The following is a 25,922-nucleotide window of genomic DNA, read 5'->3' on the forward strand; positions in this document are numbered from 1 at the left end:
ACCTTCCCTTGTAAGTTTATAGGTACAGCAATAAATGGGTGTGTACAGGATTTTGTTTTTCCTTAAAAATGGGATTATATCTACCATTTACATCCTGCTTTAATCAATTAGTTTTATTGACATCTTTCCATGTCAAAAAAATAAATGCCTCCGTCATCATTTTCTGTGGCCGAGTTGTAACACAACTAAAACGTTCCTCTCCAGGGTTTAATGCTCTCCCAAGAGAGGGAACTTGCAAGCCCGGGTCACTCATGGTGGCAGTGGTTGCCCTTAACTGTACCCTCTGCTGTGGACAAAAGACCTCCTCAAGTCAGACCAGGCGTGGATGCCAGGGATTCGTCCACAGCAGCTCTCTCTGGTCGCCATCCATTATTAGGACAATAGGACAATCTCTTTCCAAAAGATGGCTTTTCAAACTCGTAGTGTTCAAAACGCTAGTGTTTTTTTCTTGAATTCAGAAATACATATTTGATTCTAGTCTTGCCCACACGTGGTGAAAGTTGCTTTGTTGTTAACCCCATGACTGAATATCAGACACGCATAGGAGATACTAGATGGTCAGCAGGTGTCCCCAGCACTCAAAATGCACAGGTCCCGGGGGCTCTTGTCCAGGCAGCTCACCAGCGCACTCACAGACACGGACGCGTGTCATCTTGCACCTTCCAGGATACACTAGACTCACACTGCACCTCTGGAAGCTAATGCAAGCCATGAAACCTCCAGGAAGGTGCAGCCTTCCAGCACAGGGATTGGCTCTCGGAGCATCCAGCAGGAGCAATCAGGTGTCACCTCGTGAGATTGTTCTCCTTTGACTTCAAATCTGATTTATGGTCTTTCTCCAGAAATGGTCAGGGAAGCATCAGGGCGGACTGGCTTCCCTTTTCACAATGGACTAGAAAGAGCTCGCACAAGATACTAGACAGGAAGAGGCTGAGCTGCCAGGGCCGTGGGGGCGGGGCTGTGTCCCCGCTCGGCACTGGGTCTTCCCTTAGGGGAATGGTCCTCGCAAAGTGTCACCCAGGGTGCCCTTCTCACTGAGGCTCAGAGGGGACTGAGAGGCTTTGTCAGAGGTAGAGAGACCACATGAGGGAAGGTATTTCTTCTCGCACTGGAAAAGACACTGCAAACTGGTACAGAAAAGGGGTTCTCTTGAAGAAACCCAAGTACATCTTTCTCTGAGGCAGGGGAGAGATGGAAAGGTGAACATTGGAAAGGTGAACACCTGGCTTGCGTGATAAGCCCACCAGATGCTCTCCTGGAGAAACCCAGGTGGCCTGTGGCCTGCCATCTGGTTGAGGTGGCCCCGGGCCTCTCACTTACTTCACAAACTTTATAAAGAAAGCCTCAGGCTGTGTCTGGGGAGGAAGAGGACAAAGCAGCTTAAGTGCCCTGACAGGACATGTTGGAGTAGCGTAGTAAGTCAGTTAAGTGAAACCTTCAGAAATGTCACCAAAGCATCTCAGCCCCAGAGTGCTGCAAAAGCCAAGCAGGAGAACCACTCCCAACCCCAGGCTGGCAAATAAAGGGCACCTCCTGAAAACACCCGGAGGCCCATGCCACCACAGGGACCAGAGAGAAAGGAAGTCTGGGAAAACAGCTTCCACAGCACTAGCAATGAGACGTGAAGAGTGTCTCCTCACTTTTGGCAAAAGCACTATTTGCTAATTCAGGGGAAGAAAAGGTCCGTCCACCCACCAAGTGGTGCCCTCTCCTTAGGAGCTTTGAGAGTCTGTGTTTCCTCTGTTGTCTCCACTGGCAGGAAGTTCAGAGCTAAATTTTCTAAGAACCAGCCTTAATTTAGCTCCAAGAATTTTTCCTCCTCCACTGAATGATTCCTGTCATTTGGGGCTTGTGTTTGCTCTGTTTTGTGACATGATTGGCGCCTCCTAAAATTCACCCTTTTAAAGTGTACATACAGTTCAGTGCTTTTCAGTGTATTCACAGGGTTGTGCAACCATCACCACTACTTAATTCCAAAATACGTTCATCGCCCCCAAAAAGAAACCTCACACCCATTAGCAGTTCCTCCCCATTCGCCGTCCACCCCCCCCACACACACACACACCATTCCAGCCATTGGGAGTGTTTTAATGAAGGATTATTTCATGAAAGAACCCAGCAATTCAATGTACAACCCCAGAGGACTGGTGCCCAGGTCAGCCAACAGCAATGAGGCAAGAAGGACAGGGACAGACGTGAACCAGGAGCCAGAAGCATCCGGCAAGACACCCCCACAAAAGGTCGGATGCCTGAGGGAATATAAGGTCCCCTGAGGAAGGCTGGGGGCACTAAAAAAAGTATCAACTGAATTCAGAACTAAGACTCTCCGTCTGAAGATATCAGTATGTAAGTCGAAAGAACTACGAAACAATAAACAAATCTCTAGGAAGGATCACTGATAAATTCTTAAAGAAAAGAGTGTGTGTGTAGAGACGAGCCTTCCAGACAATATTATAAGCAATATTCTAATAAGCAATATTCTAAAGCTATAGGAAGTGATTGACACAGGAATACAAGCCGATAAATGGACTCGAAGAGACAATCCAGGATGAGACCCAGGAACACACAGTCATTTCGAGCACGCCAGAGGTGGGAGAAGTCAGACAGAGTATTAGCAGTTGTCCTGGGACAACTGACTGGACATCCGGAAAACAGCCACACCAGATCCCCATCACACACCTTATAATTAAAATTAATTCCATGTAAATCCAAGATTTAAAAAACACGTCGTAAACTTATTAGAGGAAAGCCTGGATGAAAAAATAACCTTGGCATGGGAAAAAGAACGGCCTTTCTGCGCTTCACTTGAAATGACAATGACCTAAAGAGGAAGTCTGCTAAATCTCACTAGTGGTATTTTAAATGTTCTGAGCGGCAAAAAAAAAAAAAAAAAAATACCATCTAGAAAGTCAAAAGACATAAAACAAAGCAAGGTCAACAGGTGTGAAACATCTGATAAAAGATTAATATCTTAATATACACAGAACACCTAAAAGCAACAGGAAAAAAAAAGGACAAACAATTCCATAGGAAAGAAATGGGCAAAGTATATTAAGAAGAAATTCACAGCAAAGAGACACGGCTAATAAACATGAAAAGATGTTCAATTTCACTCATAAAGAACCTGTAAAAATAAATCAACATGCTAAATCACACACTCCATTGGGAAAGAGGGATCATACCTACGTTGGCACAATGCTACCAAATACCAAAATGCCCACTTAACTTTTAGGCATTTTCCCTACAGATTTACTTCCAAACACAAACAGGAATACATGTAAAGGATATTTCACTGCAGTATGGTTTCTAAGGACAAAAGCTGGAACTCACCCAAATGTCCAACAATAGGGACTGGGTGAAAATTTATGGTATAATCTTAAAATAGAACATATGCTATCATTGAAATGAATGCTGGGCTTCCAGTTAAACAGGGCACATTAAATCTACATTTTCTCCATTCCCACTCCAAATTCTATTCAAATGTTATTCAAGGAATGATAGAAAACTATAGACCCCTTCCCCTCTATGCCCAAGGACAGACAAAATGAGAGAAGAGAAAAAGCAGTAAGAAGGAGGGGCTAGCAGCGGTAGTGCAGTGACGGACACTGGAACCTTCCACCTGCACACAGAACAGCCAACAAAGCGCAAGACCCTTTGTGCTCTGAACACAGAAAGTTCAGGGACTGAAGGCTCCAGGTCCTGTGTACGGCTGAAGGCTGAGGCTGTCAACAGGAAAGCAGGTAGAAAGACTCTTTGAAGAGCAGTTGCCCCCCACTTCCTGCGCCTCAGCCCTCAATTGCTCCCCCAGGCAGGAGACAGTTCCTTTAGAAAAACTGAACTGAAAAGGCTCAGGGCATCTAGGCAGCATGGAGTCCAGGGAGAATACAAGAGGCTGAAATGGAAAGTGAACGGAAGTCGTCCTACTAAATGGTAAGAGAATGTTATTTCAACAACCCCGTCACCCCAGCCCCCCCCCCCACACAAAACCACTCAGAGGAAATATAAAAGGGCTCTTCAAATTTAAGATATGTTGACACCAATTATAAAAATTTAACAGTTTAGAAAATGAAGAAAACAATGGAAATAAGAAAAGACAAGATAAGAAATTAAAAGGATAAAAGGTATTTACTGTAACTAGTCCAGTTCAGAAACATGGGGAGATGCTGAACGTCTTTTTCCTTCCTTTTTCCTGCCCAGGTCTGATGCCTCTATATAAATTCCACATTCATCAAGGATGATACAGAGACTGGAGCTGACACAGACCCCAAGGCGCACTACTGCCCTCAGCATCCACCCCATTAAGTGTCAAACAGAAACAATCACTTTATCATCCTGGTACCTGCAGCGCGGCTGGGCTACAATGACGAGACCCGCCCTAAGGACAAAAGTTCTAGAATCAGGAGAGCCACCCCAGTCCTTACCCAGCTGCCATTTGCGGGAACACATGGTCTCCATCATCCAGATGGGCAGGGCCGGCTCCAGCATGGCAATCCCCATGTTTGCAAAGCAGATGGACCCTTTAAGGGAGCAAGAGGGTTAGTGTGCTTCTATTGGGGGTCTCGAGTGTCGACACCCTACTGTTTCCAAATACAGGTAAACCCTACATGCCCACAGACAAAGCAATCCGTTCGGAAACTCAAAATTTCTCCTGCTTTTATAAGGAAAACATAAAGAACGGATCAAGGAGATAGTGAGGAGCGTTGGTGGGTTGGCTGGTTGCGTTATTCTCATCATCATCATTATTTTAAACAACTAGAATCCCAGAGTCATGAAGTTTGGAACTGGAGGGAGCCTTAGAGATCATTTGGTTTACACTTCCTGATTTATGAACGAAGAAAGGGAGTTCCAATTTATTAATGAAGTAACTTGCTTGAGGCCACCCAGCAGCAGCACAGGCCACATCCGGACCACACACAGACTGGAACAACCAGAGGTTCTGGCATCTAAGTTTTACTGTGCAATGAACACACATGTTTCTGTCGATGCCCCCATTGCATTCAGTACAGATGTGCTGTTGTGGGATTTTTTTTTAAATTTAAATCAGCTATGCATATAGGGTATCTCTGCAAATATCCATTATCGCTCTGTTAACCAGAGCCCTTTATAAATGTAGAATAATCTGGAAAAAGAGACACAAAGCTGTTCCCATTCTTCTGGCAGCTTTCCTGTGCTGTGCCCTGTGGAAGCTCTAATTTGCTAAAATCTCGATTCAAAGAACATTGTGCCATCGTGATGAAGGTGTTCACATAGTGAAGAAAGATCTTTTCATTCTTGGTGACATTTAAAGGCAGCACACAGAAATGATGCCGAAATGACTGGCCTCTCCTCGCTCACCTATTCTGTGTCTTCTTAGATTCTGTATTTGTCTGTTTCACAGATATTAATCATGGGGCCAAACTACCAGCATTGTCTGCATCTCCCCTGCAACCCAGAGCCCATAGTGTGAACCCCTCCTTAGCTAGCTCTGACACACCAAACCAATATTCCCCTGCCCTAAATCCGCTCAGGGCAAGTACAGGCAACCAGGACAGCCCCGCGGCCCCCAAGGCTGCTGGGATTATTTAAACTAGACAATACTAAGATATTTAACCTGCCCTGCCTTGCATTTCCCATGGAAACTCCAGTAAGGGCTCTGGCCTAGGCCTCCCCCCTGCCCCTTTCTGCCGCCTGACCAAACCCAGGGCTTCCCCACATGGCCCTGACTGACACGGAGTGCCCTCCTTGACTTGGGAAACGTTAAGTAATGAAATCTTCTTTCAATGGTATTGACCTCTCCATGTCATCACGGAGTCACCGCCATAAATTAAAATCCTACCGGAACAAATGAGACACGACCTGGCCCCCAATTTCCCGGTCAGGGCTGCCAGGGCCTGCTGATAGCCTGACGTTCAGCGCTGGGTGGATCTCTATCTCCCTCCATGAGTTGGGGCGAGACAGTGAGGATCAAAGAAAGGCAGAGGCAGGAGGGGCCCCAGCTGCACAGCCTATGCCTATATCTGCCCCAACATGCGGGGAGTCCCACCTCTGGGCCCCCATCTCTCACCACACATCTCCTCACCCCCACCTGGAACAGCCAGAGCTCCAGGGGCATCTGGGCTCTGGAATGCTCCCTGCATCTCACCAGGGGCACAGGGAGGTTCCCCTGCGTGAAAAGGTCCCACAGCAGGATTACAAGCCTATGGCCAGCAGGCATGACAGACAGGGCCCAGACCAGGGTTACATAGGTGCCACCCTGACCAAACCCAGCAGCAGAAAACTTAAACAAAACCAGCCTGGGATTTTGCAAAAGGCTGAATTTGAACGCCCTCAGGAAGAGCATGTGCCCAGTTCACCCAGCTCCCCCAGCTTCCCTAGTGTTTATGACCCCTACTGAGGCAAACCTAACCCTACTTGGAGAGAACCCTGGCTGGGTCTGATGCCACACCTCCGGGTGGCCTCCCCTGGCCTGACCCTGATGGCCTCTGTGGGTCACACTATCCAGGCTCAGGCAGCCTAATGCTGGCCCCTCATTAGGCAGCCCCAGGCCTGTGCCACGGGCATGGTCTTGGGGGGACAGTCCCTTGGATGAATGCAGCCGCCAAAAAACCCGGGGCTTCCTTTGGACCCATCCAGGCCAAGAATCCAAAGGCATGACCTTCTTTAGCCCACTGGTGTTTTCCAGCCCAGCCTCTGCTACTGTAGAGGAAGCCCTCTCTGGAGGAAGGCAGAGCCCTCTCCGCCCTGCAGGCTCTGCTGTCCATGTCTATTTATACTCACCTGAGATGCCTGCAGTGAGGGCACGGATTTCTCTGGAAGTTCAAGGCCAAACAGTGATGGCCTTTGACACAAACACAGGAGGCAAGCTTGGCCCAAAGCAAACCTCGGTGGCAGGCATCTCGGTAACCCACACAATCTTTACCCCGAATGAAAAACAACACAGAACTTGACTGAGTGTCAGAAATTAAGGATGGAAGAAAACCATTTTTGGTGACGTAAAACCTCTCTGTGCCTTTTATGCTTTTCTACAACCCAATGTTTCCAGCAGCAAAAGGAACACGCGTCCTCGCCACCCACCGCGCACCCCTGGGCTGAGAAGAACCAGGAGGCCCGGGGGGAGCCCCACCTGCGGCAATGAGGATATAGGGATCCTTCAGCAGGGTGGTTAGCGGCGTCCCTTTCTGGCTCTGTCGAGAGAAAACGGGTTAGAAGAGTTGACATGGCCACTGCAGCTCCTTCCTCTCCCTGCTGCTTACCTCTGGCTGCACCCGGGACGGCTGGAGCACAAGGAGCTGAATAGCTAGGAGAGAAAAACAAACGGCATGGCCCCAAGCACCTGCCAACACAGATGCAAAGGTCACGGCCAAGATCCCCCCGTGGCCTCACCTCCATCCAAGAGCACCAGGGCGGCCAGCACCAGGAAGGGAGCCGTCTTCCCCACAAACTCGTAGAACACACTCCCAAAGGGGGGACCCACTGCAAAGAAGAGAAGGAGGGGCGTGCCAGGCCCTCGGACCAATGGCTCCCATCCCACTAGACCCATCCCCTTGTTTCTTGCGTGTCTCTCTCTGCTTTGTTGTAAAAACTACTTGAAGTGGCCACCCTTCGGTCTGTTCGGTAGTGTTAGGTTGCCCTGGCAACTTCCTCCAAGCAGTTTTACACCCGACACATGGGCAGGAGCCTCTAAGGGTCACCCCCAAAGTAAAGATCTGAGAGAAACAAGATCGAGGCCACAGAACTGCCCTGCTGAAGGAGCACAGGAAAAACGTGTCAGAGAGGACTTCACTCCTTAGAAAACCAGCTCACACAGGGACTGCAGGCTCCCAAAGGAAAGCCAGGAATGGAACAGAGGAGGGAGAGGACTCAGACTGCTTCTTGGACTGGGACGTCAGCCAGGCAGGTGCGAAGGCAGACTCAGAAGGTGGGAAAGTCCTCTCTGATGTGCTAGAGGAAGGATCTTGGCAGGCCTTTGCTTTACATCTGGGCCCGAGAGGCCTGGAGTTGGTTTGCCCAAGGTCCCCCATCGAGTTAGGGGGTAGAGGCAGGGGAAACCCAGGTTCTCCCAGGTCAGGGAGGTCCCACAATTTTTCAAAGGCTCCATGAAAGTAGGGAATAAAAAAAGGGACAGCTGGGGAGTCTGTCACGTGAAAGTAAACTCAGAGAAGACTGTCACTGTCCAACACCAGACAGGCTCCCAGTTCTCCTCCTTGGAAGACTTTACCCACCTAAGACCCCCATGGCCAAGCCTCCCAGGGCAATCCCCAGGGCGTTGCCTCTCTCTTCATCATCTGTGTAAACACTGGCAAGCATGCCCATCCCTAAACAGGAAAAAAAATGGTCAACAGCCAAGCTCTGGGAGCACCAAAAGAATAATCCGTGACTTACCTTCCCTCCCCAGCCTGGAATCTTCCCTAACCCGTCAGATTAACAAAAATAGAAGACCAAGCAGAATCCAAGCAGGAAGGAGGCAAGTACCTTCTCCGAGAACCCACCACCGACCACCACCACCACCACCAATACTTTGATTCCCTAAATTATCCAGCTAATTGTGTGAGGGGCCTGCCAGCAGGGGCAATGCCGGTGGCCCCTCCAACAGGCCAAAGCCCACCCCTTACCCCAGAGGCACTGACTTACTCAGGCATTTCCACACCTACCAGCTACCGAGGAGCAGGAAGACCCAATGCCCTGCAGCGACCTGGCGATCAGCAGGAAGGCATAACTGCTGGAAAAGGCGAACACTGCCGAGAGAACGGGCCAGGCCCACACATCAGTGCAGGCCGGCTGACACTGGCACCAAACCACCTCAAACAGCGGTATTTCTGGAGCCCTCCCTTAACCTGATGGTATATTTCCATATTAACCACACTGTGCTTCTGTCCCCATGAAGAATCCTAGTGACTCCTTTCTGCTGTTTTTTGCCACAGCCCCACCCCTATGCACCCAGGGTGTTCTCACTTCCAGGTTCATGGCCATCAGAGCCCATCCCATGACCCACACTCAAAAGGCAAACGTCAGACACTTACTAATTGTTGAGATAAACATGATGCAGAATCCCGCAAACATTGGAATTGGATAGCCGATTCTGCAAAACAAAACCACGAGGAAAATCTGGTGACTGCTTTGTGTTTTTTTAAGGTTTTATATTGAGTCTCTCCTGCTTACCCTTTGGGATCAGGCAGATAAGTGTCTGGTCAACTGTGTTAAAAATTCATATAGTCGGTTCTTCCTACGTGACCTTTTTGTGTTTGACGGTCTTCGAATGTGAATATATTTATGGATTGCCTCTGTGAACAGAAATTTCTCTGGGAGAAATGTTAAAACAATATTGGCAAGTAACCCAGAACACACCCAAAATATATGGCCCCTGTTTCTGTCATTTTATGGTTATTTCTTTAATTACAGTCCTTGCTAAAGCTTTGCCAAAGGGACAATTGCAATCAAATGATTCTAGTAAAAGGTCACCAAATGATTCGGCTGGCAGCAGAGACAATTGCACTAAATCTAAGAGGCATTAAGAAGCAATAATGTTTTCAAATCTGTCTTCATGTTGACCCCAATTGGCCAGCCTAGAAAGACAGGCCTTGATTTCTGCGCAAAAATTCAATATCCTAATTGCTCTGGAAGACCACTGTCTGTACAGAGCTCTGCCACCCCGTGGACAAGGACAGTGGGAAGACCTTGGCCTTTCTGTATCTCACCCCTGGCTGGACACCCAGCCCTGCCACGTAATCCAAGCAAGTCTCCCCACTGCCCCTCAGAGAGCCCACCACTGCCTCTCCCAGAAGTGGGGTGAGTATAAGTGAGAGGTGGCTGTTACCCTGCTACCAGGGCCCCTGGAACACAGCAGGTGCTTCAGAAATGTCGTATCCTCCCTCATTCCCTTCCTCCTTTCCTCTGTTTCTGCCGAGTAAGCAGCCCACTTGGTCCCTGCCATATAGATGGGCTCTTTGTCATGAAAGGGGACCAACAGTGGCTGAGCCGTTGCTCTCTGGGAGGTTTGTGTCAACCCTGACCAGCCCTGAGCATCTCTAGGCCTCACCTCCTTCTAGCCCTAGATGCTCTGGATCCTGGAGAGGAACCAAATGAGGACCCAAAAGTCCTGAATTCCAGTCACTCAGCCTGGAAGGGCTCTTCTATTCCAGGCTTGAATAAAAAATCATAACAATACCGACCTTCATTTAATGGTTACACTCAATTTTCTGAGCACTTTCACTCATCGGCTCAATAATTTGATAAAGGCAGACGATCACCTCTCCATTTAACAGATGAGGAAACTGAGGCATGAAAAAGTGACTTGTCAAACATCCCACAGCTAATTGCACTAAGAGCCATTCCGTCCAGTCCAGGACTTTTCCTTGCAAACTCTACCACCTCCCTAGGTAGCCAGAAGGCACGTGTGGCTTTAAACACAACCTTTCCAACAGTTCTCCTCGTCATACTTGGGTTTTTTTTTAACTGCCTCCTGTACATCTGGAAGCCAAATGACATCTCAAAATCATGACAGACTCCCCGGTAGTCCCCCTCCCAACACCCACGCTGATGCCCCTACTGTGACCTGAGATGAGTTTGTAATTCACAAAGCGGGGGTCAAGGCCAACTAGGTGAGGCAGGAGAGATACCACAGCTCTGACCTGTCATTCAGGCAGCCATCATACAGCAGCTTCTCTTGTGTCAACTAGCCCGGAGCTGATTGCTCCGTACTCTTTATTCATGTAGGCAAAATAAACTCATTTACAAAGCCAGGTCCTACATGGCACGGCTGGATACTAAATAAGAAAACTTCTAGGGGCTCAGAGACTCAAATGCACAGACAGTTTTGTGTGTTGTTTTTTTTCTGAACAACAATTGCACATGTAGGGGAATAACAGACATATGACAATACTTGTAATTACCCTGGAATAAACTCACGCTCCTCACCGCTTCCAAAAAACAAATCAGAAAACCATACATGTATCAAAGCTGTTGGAATACCAATGACCTTTATGGCCAGTCTGCAGCCTGGCCACTGGCACAGGTCACCTGGCAGGACACAGCTGGGATGGGCTCCTTCTTACCAGGAGGCCCCAGCATTCCTCAAGACCATCAACTGGGAGCCAGCGGGCAGTGTCACCTGCCATCCTCTGTGATTCTTGTGGCCGTTCTGCAAGGTAGCTGGCTTCATTTCCATTTTCAGATAGCCATATTGATGCTGAGGGAAATTAAGTAACATGCCCCAAATTCAGGGCAACAAGCTTGTCCCCAGCGTCTCAGGTGTTCCAGGTACACTTTGGTGGGATGCCGGTCACAGGAACACAGGCTCACACGGGGCGAATGGAACGGAAGGTCCACAGTTTCATTTAAAACCAGGTGGCTCTGTACCCACAGGACTCGGTACTGACAGAAGATTCTTTATACCAAGCCCAGGTGCTGCGTTTTCTTTAAAAACACCACAGCTACTGTTTTTTTACAATTCCTTTGGGATTTTAATAAAGCACATATGGGATAACCAAAAGGCAAATTTGGAAGGCTGCTCAAATGCCAGCCAGTGCACACACTCATCTTAGCTGAGAAAGCGAGGTTCAGAGACGGAGGCTCCCCCAGTCGCAGAGCAAGCCAATCGCTCCGATACCCCCTGGGCTCACGCCACTTCCTTCTCATTACCGGACACACGTGCCCTACACTTTCAACCCTGGCCAAGCCGCTGACAGGCCTGCCCCGTGGAAAGTGCTGGCAGCACCTTTGCCCAGAGCTCGGCCCAAATGCAAAGGCAACAGCTCCTGGATCTCCACACGCAAACTCTGCCGGCCCCCTGAACACACACCTCAGAAGGAGGGTCATCCAAGGCCCCAGGGTTGCTCGCTGAGAGATGGGCAGATGTCCAGGGCCCTTTCTCCTTCCCTTCCATGTCTCCTCAATGGACAGAACCTCAACGGCCATTAGTCATAAATGTCTGAGTCGGCCTCTCGTCTCAATCCAATGCCGTTTCAATTAAAGTATTGCTAAATAGAGCTACACCTGATGAGGCAAACCTTTAACCAAATATCCCTTTATCATCCCCTGCTGAGTCATCCCAGCCCACAGTCATCTTCCACAGAGCGTCAGGGAGCAGTTAATCCAATTGGAATAACACTAAAAACCATATACTGAATCCCTATAGAAAAAGTGCAAAGTAGTGAAGGTTATGGTCATCATATACACACCTACAGATCAGTGGAGAAACCCCGTATGTCCCTAACTCATCATTGATAATACTTTTTCGCTAATGCTACTAACTGTTTATCTTTGCCATGAAGTATATGCACGCTCCATTGTCAGGCTTGCTAAGACCTCCGTTCCCCTCTGCTGGGATAAGTGACAAAAGCAAGGACACAGAGGAGAATATGAACTATCACCAGGAGAGACAAGAGGTGACATCTTTTTCAATTATCCTTTTTCAATTATTCCAACACACTCCTAAAAAGTGGTACAGTAAGCGAACATCAGTCAATTGGAATGGTATTTTAAATTTGTAGGATATACTGGGACGTTTATTGTCAATAAAACCAGGTTTAGCTCATGAAGCTGTCTTTTTCCGCGACTAGATGTGTGCACGGAGTAACGTGAGTCATGGATTTCTTACTCTCCTCTGGACGCTTCCCCATTCCACAGCTAAAGCGGGGGCTTTGCTCCCAAGAGAAATGCCCAATTCCACTGCCAATTTCTTCTGATTTCAGAAGCCAAGGCTCCATCACACCATCCCAACAACGTCTAAGATGGGGCTCCCTTTCCAGAACAGCTGGTTTCCCTGTCCACGGGGAAGCTGAAAAGGTCACTGCTTATTCCTACAAAGCCCACTTCAGACCAGCTGGCTGAAGCTAGAGGGAAAAAAAAAATAACCACAGTAGATTTTGTAGAGATTTCGTGCTGTGTGGTTTCCTTCTTGTCAGTTCGGATGTTAGCTACGATTTGTGAGAAAAAAAAATAACTGGGTTTCAAATATACTAGGTAACTATGGAAATAAATTAAGGCACTGTCGCTGGCTTGATAAAATGCAGACCACTGAGACAATGACAAGCTAAGGAGGAAGGCCAGGGAGCTGCTCCAGCACCCGGAGTTAACCCTTTCCCTCGCCACCCAGTTCATTTGGATTATCATTTGGTTTTAAAGACGCAACTACATAAGCTTTATGCTAAGCAAGTGAAGACTACAATGCCATGTCTTAACCCGACTTGTGGACAGAGACACCTAAAAGTGTCTTCACACTGTGTACCTGCCTGGAACATTCCTTTCATGTGTGTGCATGTCTAAAATTCATTCGCTGAGCCGAATGGTAATAGGTGTTGCTAGTATAATTCCTTCTACACCCTTTTACCCACAATGCAATCAAGAAATAAACAGTTCAACTGGAATTATAAAATAAGTCACATGAGCCTCAAAGACAGAAATCAAGTCAACCAAGGCACCCACACATGTTGGAAAGTGGGTTAGTGGATATGTGATCACTACACTTGCCAAAATCAAAGGTCCTTTGCTCCCTAGCTGGTCACATATATTTCAGTAAAAGTATAGCACCAGAAGGGTAAGTGAAAGAGGAATTACTTGTACCGTATTAGTGGCCAACTGAACACTTACATGCTTCCCAAGAACTGTAATTTTTTTATTGTCAGGATTTGGCATGCAATCTTCTCAAATATTTAAAACAACAGACAGGGAGCCTGCCTCCTGTATCACCCACCCACAAAAGCTACTCATACAGCAGCATCATGACCATGAATGAATCTAGGGGTCCAGCTTGTACTATGGGAGACTGGGTTGTAACACGCGTGATATGGGGTGTCTCATTTCAGAGTGGGTCCCGCTTACATCAAGAGGCTTTGGAAAGAAGTGGCTCCAAACAGCTTGTCTTTGGGGCTGCAGGAAGCCTTCCTTTCCCCACTGTCAGAAGCACTGCAGAGATACTGGGAAGCTGGACCAGCTCACATCAAGAGCTGGAAACAGATATTTTTTAAGGGCCAAGGAGTTGAGGGAAGGTCCGTGTCCAAAAAAAAAGGGGGAGGGTGGGGCTGATTTTTTTCCAAACTCCCTGCCCATTGATTAAAAATAGCAATCAACCACTCACTGTCTGGGCCTTTACTAGTTCAGCCTGGTACAACCAGCGAGAGCCCTAGTAGAAGCAAGATAGACAGAGTTTGACCTGCAGTATTGATTTTTAAAAGCCAAACATACAAACTGTATATACAACAATAAGCAGGCAGAAAGAACAGGCAGGGAGGCAGATACCAGGGCCGAGAGTCCTACCACTGCTGTGGGCAAATCCTGTCTCCCCATGAAGGTAAACTCTTTTGCCTATAAAATCCTAAGACTGGCCCAAAGGCCTTTGCTAAATAAAATCTCTTCCAGCTCTGATGCTCCATGGTTTTAACTACTCTTTAATCAGAAACATATTAGCCAGCTGTAAAATGCTGTTGTCAACACAGTTGTTTACAACACTGAAAAAGTGAATCACACATCTTGTTGGTAATTGAGGATGTGATTGACACAAATTACATCAAAGGCTATTTGCAATGGCTTACAAGGGTAGACTCGGTAAAAGAAACTGTAATGTATTTATGACTTCCCTGAGGAGTGCCATGGAGCGTCCAGAAATTCTGCAAGTCCCCAGGTTCATGTCTAACAGGCTTGGAAAATACCAGAAAAATTACACATCATGATTATTTTGGGAGAGACAACAGAGTTCACTCAATTGTTCTGCCTCTATCCATAGTAAAATTTGTGTGCATTTCCACATTACAAGGCAGTGCTAAAAGATGATTATTTGGAAATTTGCTTGGTAGCTGGGGTAACCAGTTCGAGTTTAAAATTTTTCTCTAGATAAGTTCACCATCAGAATAGGCTAAATTTCACGGGTCACAAAACTAGGTTTCTCTCGGAAGACATTTTTTTTTTTCCAGAGCCCCAAACAGGAGCTTTGGGTGCCTGCAATGTCAGAGCATTAGGAGTATTTTATAGGGGAAAGGTCTTACTCATAGTAAGCACGCGTCTTTCAAGAGGAATAAACAGAGCATTAAAAACAAAAATGGATTTTTAAAGAGCTTTTCATTTTCCATTTGTCTTTGGAAGATTGGAATACTCACAGCACTTCAGCCGAGTCTCTGAGTATTACTCTCTCCGGCTAGTAACCTGACAAGGCATGATTATAATCACGTCCTCAACTTTCCCACATAGCATGTGAGCCATTTTCTGTAATGATACCAGACACATTTTAAGAAGTACTTTTAGTCTTGTAAAAAGTAATAAAACCACCCTGCAACTACTGAGGACTGTTTGGTTTTCCTCCTCAAGAACAGAGCCCCTGAATGTCACCTCACAAACGGTGCATCTTGGGGGCGCACAGTGAGGCATCACTGGGTTAATTTGCTTAGCATATTTTAGGTGGCAGCTTCATAACATTGCTCTACACAGACTGGACGGTTGCACGTGGCTTAGGACACTTCAAATGGGCTCAGTGGCACTACTCAGTCCAGAAAACCAAATGACGAAAGTTTCAATGTACTTCCGCCCGGCTCGCCATTGACACATTACTAGCCACCTCTGTGTGTCCCAGGGCAGTTCGTGCTGCGGAAAGGCAGATCTGCTTAGCCTCTGAGCCCCTGCCATCACCCTATTCCCCAGAGCTGGCCTCCCTCTGAGAAGGGCTCCGGGCTGGGTTTAATGCTGTTGTTGCCGCCCTGAAATGCTTAATATTTGAATAAAGGGCGCTGCTGGTCCTGCCCTCACTTCCTTAGGCCAAATAGCCTCCCAACAAAACCCCACTCCTTCCTCAGCCTAGCATGTGGGGCCTTTTATAGACTAGCCCATCCACACCCCCGGCCCTAGCCTCCTCTGTTCACCCCACCCCCTCCTGTATTTGCTTTTCCACCTCTAGTCTCTGTGTTCAGGCTTCTAGGTCCGCTTCTCAGGTAGGTCTCTGGGCACTCCTCTCCGCCGTTTTTTGCATTTCTGCCTTTGGGGCTACACTGTTTATAAGGCAGCCCACCACCATTACTCACTTGTACCTGTTCCCCCTCCTTGCAGGTAACATCCCCTCCAGTTCCTGCAAGGCCCCTCCTAGGCTCTGAGCCCCCATGTACCAGGCGGAGCTGCGCCCCCTCAGCTGTAGAAAAACAAATAGTTGCTGGAAGGCAGCAACAATGGTGATGTGAACAATTATTCAAAAAAATGTGGGTCCAAAAACATCCAGCACATACAGGTTAACACAAAGCTAATTCGGGCATTATTTGGGGCATTATTAGCTAGTTTGAATTATCCAGAAAACAGCCTCAGTTCTCTTCCATGTGTGCACATGGACACAGTTCAGTAACTGGCAGGGGGAGGAACTGTGATACTGCCCGTGACCAGCTAAGACTCATCTCTGCAGCAGGATGACTGATCTTGTACCACATCCCCCACCAGGCCATCTACCATGCCAGCTCTAAAGAAACCACCTTGGATTGCTTTCTATAAAAAAAGTGCTTGGCCAGAGGTGGAAGAGAAGAAAGCTGCATGGCACACGGAATCCACTTCTGAAATCCAGCATCTAGTCAGAATCAAAGTTCTCTGACTTGGGGAGGACCTCTTTACTGTTTTAATAGTGTCTTACTTTTTAAGCAGCAGAGGTAGCAATGAAAAGATGGAACAAATGGGAAATCGTGATTAACTATGCACAGAAACACAAGGGGAAGGGATCGGATTTTTCCCCAGCTCACCCACCACTGCTGGTTCCCCGATTCCGATGAATGAATGAGAAACCGAATCCGGGGGGAAATGAGTTTGGAATAACATAAAATTCTCTGGCCAAAATAATATAGCCTACCTGTTGGTCAACAATCCTATGAAGGGGTTGGTGAGGAGCTGGACGGTGGCTTTGGAGGCAAACAACAGGCCAACCTGCACGTTTTCATTCAGGAGGTCTGTGTCTTCACTGGGACAGTTGGGAGTGACACTGGACGTGTTCGTCACCATATGCTGTGTGGTGGCCTTCGGCAGCAGCCCCCCGTGAAGGTCTCTGGTGTCATTCCCGGTGACCATGGTGGAGTTATCATAATAGGAGAAGATGCTCTGGAAGCTGCCTGCGGTGGAGACTGTGAGCGCTGGCTTGGCAGTTGGGATTTCTGTGGCATTTTTCTCATGCTCAATGCTGTACAAGTAACTTGGGATAATAGGGACTGGGGCCAAGAGCAGAACAAGATAGTGGTGATTGCACAGAAACCCTCCCTGGGACAAATGCCAAATGAGACACAGAGAGAGGTGGCATGTCTACCCCAGGAATGGGACCCCTGCACCAACACTGGAACAATTTCACATTGCTTAGCTCCCTAGAGAGAACAAAGCCGCAGGCCAGGAGGCTGAGAGAGTCTGTCTGCTCTCAGGGCCAGTTAATGCACAGAGCTGACTAGCCCCAGAGTATCCTGTCCTTTGGGGGGTTTCTTATGACAGGGTTCCTTCACAGGACTATTTTTAGGAAAGCGAAAAGTGGTCTGAAGTTAAGTCAGGGCCGTCTTAGGGTCAACCAGGGTTTCTTAGAAAGAGGCTCAAAAGACCTTTAAAGGAATGAATCAAGAAAACAGAAACCTGAAAAGAAAATACAAACCTAAAGTTCATTATGTGTCTTAGAAAAAATAAATAAACCTGCAGGAAATAATAATCTGGAAATTCTGCAACAGGCCCACTTCATGTCTCTCTTTCTTGAGTGGGAATCTGCAATTTTTCACGCTACCTGAAGACACAAAAATTTCTGAGACTTTCACAAAGGAGAAGAAAACCTGTTTCACGTGACAGAAGGTTTGGGCATGTGTTTAACAACAGAGCATTCAATACAAATGAGAAGTGAGGGCCCTGTTACTGAACTCAGATGCGCCTAAACTCTGATACTCCTCCAGAGGGAAATCTGACCATCTGATGCTCTGAAAACTGTCTCCAGAGAACCTACAAACGGAGATGGGAAATAACCGACCCCTAAGAGTCCAAATAAAAAAAATCTCTTCTGTATTCTTTAAAAATTTGGATATTTTTAAGGCAAATTATGCCAAACACTTTGCCGTTAATGGGACTAATTAAGAGACCTGAGTTTCAAGTATTTAGTGTTTCAACAATCCTTTATAAGAAAAAGGTGAAGACCAACACTGTTCAAACCGCTCTTGAAATGGTCCTGAAATGTTTCCATCTCGAGTCCATCACTGATACAACATATTGAAATGTCACTTCCTTTTTTGGAGGGAGGGATGTTAACTTGTTTCTTTAGATGTTACATCAAATTATTTACCCTCCTTTTTAGGTAGCGTAATTACTATAACATTACTTTGAATTCTGCGAATTGCTAGTCCTGACTAGAAATCTTTTTCATTGCGGTGAAAGTGGGGGGTGGGGGAGAGCAGGACATTATCAGGAGGAAACACAAGTTCTGGGTTTTACCGGACGTCACATTTTTGACCTGACCACCAGGAAAACGAAGCCACAGATGCGGCTCCTACCGGCCCAGACGCGGCGCGGCAGTCTTGGGGGGATGTACGTTTGCAAAGCGCGATCTCCAACTTCCCCAGGACGGCGCTCGGGGACGCGGGGCGCCCAGGGAGGCGCTGCCCGAGGGGGGACAGTCCGTACGTACCCACGACGGTGAGCAGCATGTTGTCCAGCAGCAGCGCGAGGAACACGATGAACAGGATCAGTCTCCGGGAGTGACGGCTCTCCAGCAGCCAGCGGATCAGCGCCACGTCGCGCAGGGCCATGGCTCGGGGCTCCGCTGCGGGCGCGGCGGGAGGTGAGGGGCCGTCGCGGGTCGGGGCTCCCCCACCCCAATGCTCAGACTTCCCGGCCGCAGAGGAGGCGGTGTGGGAGGGTCCCCAGCGTCCCACCTCCGTCTCAGCTGCAGCGAGCGCGTTCTCACCGCATCTGTCCTCATCATTAACGCCCGCGAGCGCCGTCGCGGCCCACACCCGGGGCTCGCGGGTGCTGTCGCGCTCTCGGCGGCCCCCACAGGTCCCGCTGCGACCACCGCGCTCTCAGAAAAGCGCCGCGGGACCCCGCGCACTTCGCGTCCTGTGCCCGCCTGCCCCCCGCCGCCCGAACCCCGCGCGCGGCGCTTTGGGGGCGTCCCCTGCCCTGCGCCCGGCCCGCTGTCCCCGCTGTCCCCGCTGTCCCCGCTGTCCCCGCTGCCCCCGCTGTCCCCCGCTGTCCCCGCTGTCCCCGCTGCCCCCGCTGTCCCCCGCTGTCCCCCTCTACCCCCGCTGCCCCCGCTGTCCCCCGCTGTCCCCCGCTGCCCCCGCTGTCCCCGCTGTCCCCCGCTGTCCCCCGCTGTCCCCCTCTGCCCCCGCTGTCCCCCGCTGTCCCCCTCTGCCCCCGCTGTCCCCCGCGTCCCGGCGGTGCTCTGCCCCAGCCGAGCTCTGCGGGCAGCCAGCGGGACCCGCGTTACCTGGGCTGGAGGCGGCTGCCTGTCCCGGCCGCGGGGCGCTCCGTCCGTCCAGGCGGCTCCGCGAGGAATCTCCGCCCAGCAACCTGCCGCCGCCGCCAACGCCGCTCGGTTTAGCGGGTCCGGCTCTGACGTCACGGCCGGCGGGGGGCGAGGGCGGGGGCCGGGGGGGGGGCGCCGCTGCCTCGCCTCCGCCTCCGCCCGGACCCGGCTGCCTCTCCGGCTCTGTGCCCCCACCCGAGTCTTCCCGGTCCTGAGCCGCGCGGGGCACCAGCCCCTCGTCTGCCCCTGTGCGGGGCCGAGTGCTCCGAGAACCTGGGCCCGGGGGGCGCGGCGGCGGCGCACGGGGAAGAAATCCGGAGCCCCAGGGAGAGGGGTCAAGGGTCCCTGGTGAAGGCTCCGGAGCCCAGGTGAGGATCCGGGATGACAGCTTTCATCTGGCCCCAAGAAGGTGCTAGAGCTGCTCTTTGATCCTCGCGGACGCTGAAATTGGCCTTGCCGGCATGAAGGCTACTGCACAACTGCCGGGAAAGGGGTCATGGGCTGCCGGGAGCCAGGGACAGGTCCCCTTTCCTGGGGAAGCCACTCGGCACCCCACCACGCGTCCCTTCTCCCATTTCTGGAGCCTGAGGCAGGGGCCACTTGCGGTCTTTGAGCCTCTCAGGTTCTTGGGTACCCTGAAGCTAGTGATGTGGAAACATAGGGAAAAGGGGACCGGATGACTGGGTGAGGAAGATGTGGTGCGTATATGTACAATGGAGTACTGCTCAGTACAAAACAGGACGAAATACTGCCCTCTGCGACATGGATGGGTCTTGAGAGTACCATGAAGGTGAAACAAGTCAGATGGAAAAGGACAAGAACCCTATGATTTCACTCATATGTGGGCTATAAAACAGACTGCAATCAGAAAAGAAACACAAACTCATAGATACAGACCAGAGAATAGTGGTTACCGGCGGGGAAGGGGTGGGAGGAGAAGAAGGAGGGTAAAGGGGGTCAAACATGTGGTGAGGGAAAGAGACTAGACTCCCGCGAGCACCCTGGTCTACAACCGTGTCTTCAAACATCTCCTAAAAGAATTTTTTAAGAATATGTATGCCTCACACATTTTTAACTTGACATCTAAAATGGTTTTTTAAATTAAAAATTTAAATAGTTTGGGGTATATTGTATATATTGACCTTTATGTATAAAACCATTATAACTGTCTTTTAAATGTACCCGGTAGAATATCAATATGATAAAAATGCAAAACCATTATATTGTACTTAAAAATATGAACAAGTTTCCCTTTAACAGTCAAAAATATTAGTTTCCTTTATGCCTTCAAAGTATATCTGAATTCCACTTCCAATAGAATTTTATCCAACTGTAATGTTTTCATCATTTAAATTCTTTACTCATCACTGTATCTATTGTATGAATTTCACCAAATATATCAATATGCATCAGCTTTTAAAATTTTTCTTATGGTTGTAAGGCTCTAAGTTTTAAAATTCCCTTTATGATTGTGTTTGTGTTGTGATAACAATTATTAGTAGTATATAAATGATAAAGGCATCATATATATAATATGAATTTTAATAATTATTAAATACAAAAGATACTTAAATAATTATCTAATAGAAAAAGAAAAATTGAATTAGAAGTGTATTAGTTAATGAGAGGGAGGGGGGAGAGGATTTTTAGAGCCTTGATAAAAGAGACACCAATATTGTCTGTGGGTGCTTTTATGCCTCGGGACAATGTAACACGATAAGATGGTAAAAGCCAGGTCAGGTGAGAGGTGACGCTTTCCTTTGTTCCAGTGGGAGACAGGAGATTGTTGAAAGTGAGGTAATAAAGGAGTATCCTCATATCTCTACATAGGTCCATCTCAGCCAGATCCATTTAAAAGAGAGGACATATGGAAGTTGAGAGTCCCCAGTGGGAAGTCTTCATATGTACCCAGTGTGTTCCAGGCTGAATCGCCAGTCTGGGGCTCTGCCTGGTCTGAGTCTTTGGGACTCCACAGTTTCCTCTTAACCCACTCAACCCCTCCTTCCTACTCCAGCCACATGGGTTCTTCTCAATGTTTCTCTGCGTCTGGGTCTTTGCACATTCTATTCCCTCTGCCTGGGAAGTTCTTCCTCTTTTCCTCCTTCTCATTCTTCGTTATTAGCATTAATGTCACTTCTTGGGGAAAAGCATCTTTTCATGGACACCCCCCCCCAGTATCAGACAGGTCCTTCTTTTACAAATCCTCATGGAACCGTTACTTCCTCCAGAACATATCTGTCCATGAGGAACAGTAGTCCCTACTCAGTGTGAGCAATTAGCTCTGTCTCCAAGGTATCAGGACTGGAGACACTCTTTTTACTCATCACTGAGATTCCAGAACACAGTCAATTTTCATTGAACACCTGCAAAAAGGATGTGCACAGGGCAGGTAGGGGTTCCTTCTTAGGCAGAGCTGTGGGAACCAGAGAGAAAAGCACCTTTGCTCAAACAGGAAAGTTAGGTTCCTGTCTCTCTCTCTCTCTCTCTCTTTCTCTCCCCCCCCCGCCCACTGAAAGCCCCCCTCCCAGAAAAGGCTTTGAGAAAGCAACCTAGTAAACACATTAATTTGTTCTCCCCTGGAACTCAAATTACTGAGCTCAGCCATCCTGCCCTCTGCCCCTACCTGCTCCTGCCCTTTTCAAACACAAGGTACTGGGAAGGTACAAAAGTACCACCAAGTTTGACTTTTGTCACTAAATTTCAATATTTAGTAATGATAAGGCAAGGAGATGCCCGGAACACAGCAGTTATTTGAAATAGGCATTATTGGAGATAAACCAACATGAATTTAAGCTATAGATACGTAGCATCATGGCTGGGTCACTTTTACAAGATATGTGACTTTGGGATGTTACTAAACTATTATGTGCCTTGATGTCTCATCTGTCACTGAAGCATGGCAGGATGTCACTAAACTATTATGTGCCTTGATGTCTCATCTGTCACTGAAGCACGGAGTGTTTTAATGGGGATTGAGGTGGGGTGATCCTTGCAGATGCTCACACTCGTTTAGTGTCCCCTAGCTTTGGGACAGTGAAAGGGCTGAGTACATGGAAGGTGTAGTGATCCAAGGGGAAAATCCTCAGGTGCTCTGCCCACCAGAGAACTTGGAAATAAGGAAAATAAATGTGTCTTGTCCTCTGGGCATTAAGCTGTGAAATGCAAATGATGGGTCAGAGCAGAAATGAACAAAAATAAAGGCATCTTGAAGAGACAGTGGTTCCTAGGCTAGCAAAACTGCATATACTATTTAACACATGGGTAGGGAAAGAAGGTGGATGCCCAGTGGAGAGCTGGGCACAGGATGCAGTTTGTAGAGGGGAAGCGCAGATGTCTGCCAAGCTTATGAAGAGAGACGCTAGCAATCAGAGAAGGCCAATTGAAATGACGGTGAGATACAGCACTACATTATGGCAACAATTAGGAAGTTGGGTAAATGCCGTTTGTTGGTGAAGATGTGAGGCAATGGGTGGCGTGGGGGCTGTGCAGCCTTTCTGGAGAGCAATCAGGAGTGCTCAGTGGAATTATGTCAGCCCACACCCTCTATCCTGCAATCTCTCCCCTGTCTCTGTCTCAGGAAAATCCCTGCTCGGGTCCTAAGGGGACAAGGATAAGGATAGTCATTACGGTGTTGCCTACATCAGAGAGGAGTTGCAGGCAACCTCAGTGTCCATCACCAGGGAATGAATAAGAGAAATGTGGAGAAGCACCACGTAGCCATTAAAAGGACACACTGGATTACCCACGTCTGTGCGTAGATTTGACGAAGTCTTGAGTTGGAAAGGAAGGAGGAGAGCCAGGTCTGCTGAACGATACCACGTTGATTTATTAGAAGCGCACAGAGCTCCATTCTTATTCAAATGTGTCTATTCACACAACTGAGTGAATGCCTTTTGGGGGCTGGGACCCAGGAAAGGGGATGTGGGACAAGGCAAGAAAGTGAAAATAAACCAAAAAACAGGCCTTGCCAGGACCATCGACCATAATATGCTCAGAACCGAGGCAGAAGATCAATTCAGCTCTCCGTACACAAGGCTCCCCACCGCCCCAAGCAAAGGCTTCCAGGACAGAATTGGCTGTCCTGAGCACAGAGGCCACACGTGTGCCGCATCTCCCAGGGGCTGGCAGGCTGTGCTCCATCTAAGTCAGAATGAAGGAAATGAGAGCAGATGGAAACCCAGAATCTCAGAAAAGAATGAGGAGCATCAGAAAAGGTAAATATCTAGCTTAACGCAAAAACTCAGGGCTTGCTTTATCTTATATTGTTGTTGTTCGGCTTTCCCCCCTTATTTTCTTTATAAAGCTTTAACTATTTAAAAGTATAGTCTTGAGGCACTTGTGACACATGTAGATGTATTATTATACTTATAACAACGCTACCATGAAGTGGCAGATTTCTATGTTCTATGTGAAGTGGTATATTTTTAACTATAAATGGACTGTAAAAAGTTAAGGATGTATATTATAATCTCTCGGTCAACAACTGTGAAAATAACACAAGGAAAAATAGCTAAACAGCTAACAGGAAAATCAGAATTAAATGGAATTCTGTAAAGTATTCAATTTTAAAAAGCAGGAAAGGAGGAACAGATCAGCAAAAAATAAAAAAAAAAATCAGAGGAATCAAGTAAGAAACAAAAATAAAATGATACATGAAATACATTAAGCATAATGGGCACTACAATTCAAAGAGATTGTCGGGATAAATTTTAAGAAATAGTCCAAACTCTATGCTGTCTGAATAAGAGACATTCTCAATGTAAGGACACAAGTAGGTTGAAAGGAAATGGATGGAAAAAATATACATGCAGGCTGTAAGCATAAGAAGGTAGACACGACTATATTAATATCAGACAAAATAGATTTCAAAACAAAGTTCCGAGCGATCAATTCAATAGGAAAACATAATAACTATAATGTATATGCACCCAATAGTAGAGCTTCAAATATATGAAACAGAACCAGAAAGAATTAAAGGTATAAAAAGACAATTTCACAATCCACATTGGGGAATTTAACACCTCTTTCTCAACAACTGACAAAACACCTCAACAAAAAATCAGCAGACATAAAAGATCAAAACAATACCGTCCACCATGCTGGAGACTCATTAATATTGATTTAGCCTGAAAAAGAACAGACTTCACATTATTTTCAAGGACTCATGGAAAGTCTCAGCCAGGATCTGTCTGATTCAGTTAGAGGGTTTTGTTTTTCTTGAAGCCAGCCGTATCAGTTTAACATAGATAGTATATAAATAATGAACTACAATTAGAAAAAAGATGCATTTCACTTTCATTCTTTTCTTTGTTCTCCTGCATACTGTAAAAGAACATTTTCTGTACAAAATGGAACCAAATCTACTGTACTGGTTTTAAGAGGGACTGTCAAAGCAAATGTCAGTTTCCTGGAAGGATGCCTTGCTGGCTGCCAATGAAATTAAGTCATAGATGCTCTAACTTAATAATTCAATCACTGGATTAACTGGCTTCATGCAGCATTATCTGTAAAATGCAGGTCTCCAGGTTTGGCCACTTTAATAGAATCACTAACCTGTCTGAGGACATTTGCTGTAATTGAAGGCTGCAGAGGAGCCAGCCAGCTGCGAAGAGCAGTGTTTCATTGGCTTTATGCCTTGATTCTCCACTCTCACCTGAACCTGCAATTGTCCCCGGTGGCTACTCCGATGACCACTCAGGCCCCCACAGTCCACCTTCCTCACCAGCTGGAGAGAGCCAAAACACACCAGTGTGCTCATTCCACTCCCTGGCCTAAATCCCTTCAATGCGCTTGTGCTGGGATAATGTCAAATGTCTTCAAAGTGGCCCAGTGGGACATGCCTGGTCCAGCCTCAACCACTGTCTCCGTCATCATTTGACACATTGCCTTTGAGTCTGATTTAAAGGTGATTCCCTTATAATTATCGGGGCTCGTACATGGCTTGAGACCCTCTGTGTATCCTGTGGGTCTCAGCAGTGCAGTTGGGGGAGCCCTGGCCTGGGAGGTCCTCCCAGCCTGGACCACACAGCCTCCACACCTCTTACACCCCTCAGCCACTGCCTTCCCCCTCCAGCTACACTGGGTTCCTTTGCACTCTCTGTTCCTTCTGCCAAGGAAGCTCTTCCTCTCCCTCTTTGTGTGATTATCTCATTCTCATTCTGAGCCCCCCATCTGTTCATACACCCTGAGGGTAACCCACTGAAGGGCCTTAGCTCAGACCATTCCTGCTCAACAATTGATCCAAAAACCTACACAAAAAAGCCTAGAATGTCCTTCCCTCTTCCCCCCTTCATCTAGTTAGGCCCCCCTTAGCCTTCAGGTCTCAGGTCAAGTAAATGAATGGAAAAGTATTTCTTCTCAAGGAAGAAATACTTTTGAAAGTAAATGGATGGAAAAGTATTTCTTCTCAAGGAAGCCCTCCCTGACCCCTATACATATGTCCCTAAACCCTTCCTTCCTGGTGCTTCACAATTTTACTAATGGGACTGCGATTGATGTCTGA

General features: G+C 47.7%; 1 protein-coding gene across 1 annotated transcript in view; it reads right to left on the reverse strand.

Moving 5' to 3' along the window:
- SLC18A2 (solute carrier family 18 member A2) overlaps positions 1–19,536 on the reverse strand; it is a 29,294-nt gene extending 9,758 nt beyond the window's left edge. Inside the window, exons 1-10 of the mRNA XM_081073700.1 lie at positions 19,382–19,536; positions 18,578–18,712; positions 16,787–17,138; positions 9,000–9,058; positions 8,631–8,714; positions 8,202–8,294; positions 7,363–7,452; positions 7,233–7,276; positions 7,103–7,163; positions 4,422–4,517 (exon numbers count right to left, since the gene is read on the reverse strand). Of these exons, the coding sequence (XP_080929826.1) occupies positions 4,422–4,517; positions 7,103–7,163; positions 7,233–7,276; positions 7,363–7,452; positions 8,202–8,294; positions 8,631–8,714; positions 9,000–9,058; positions 16,787–17,138; positions 18,578–18,698 (1,000 nt within the window). The 5' untranslated portion in view covers positions 18,699–18,712; positions 19,382–19,536. The remainder of the gene's footprint in view (positions 1–4,421; positions 4,518–7,102; positions 7,164–7,232; positions 7,277–7,362; positions 7,453–8,201; positions 8,295–8,630; positions 8,715–8,999; positions 9,059–16,786; positions 17,139–18,577; positions 18,713–19,381) is intronic.
- Between the last annotated feature and the right edge of the window lie 6,386 nt (positions 19,537–25,922).

The sequence above is a fragment of the Rhinolophus hipposideros genome (assembly GCF_964194185.1).
Source record: "Rhinolophus hipposideros genome assembly, chromosome: 15".
Classification (NCBI taxonomy): Eukaryota; Metazoa; Chordata; class Mammalia; order Chiroptera; family Rhinolophidae; genus Rhinolophus; species Rhinolophus hipposideros.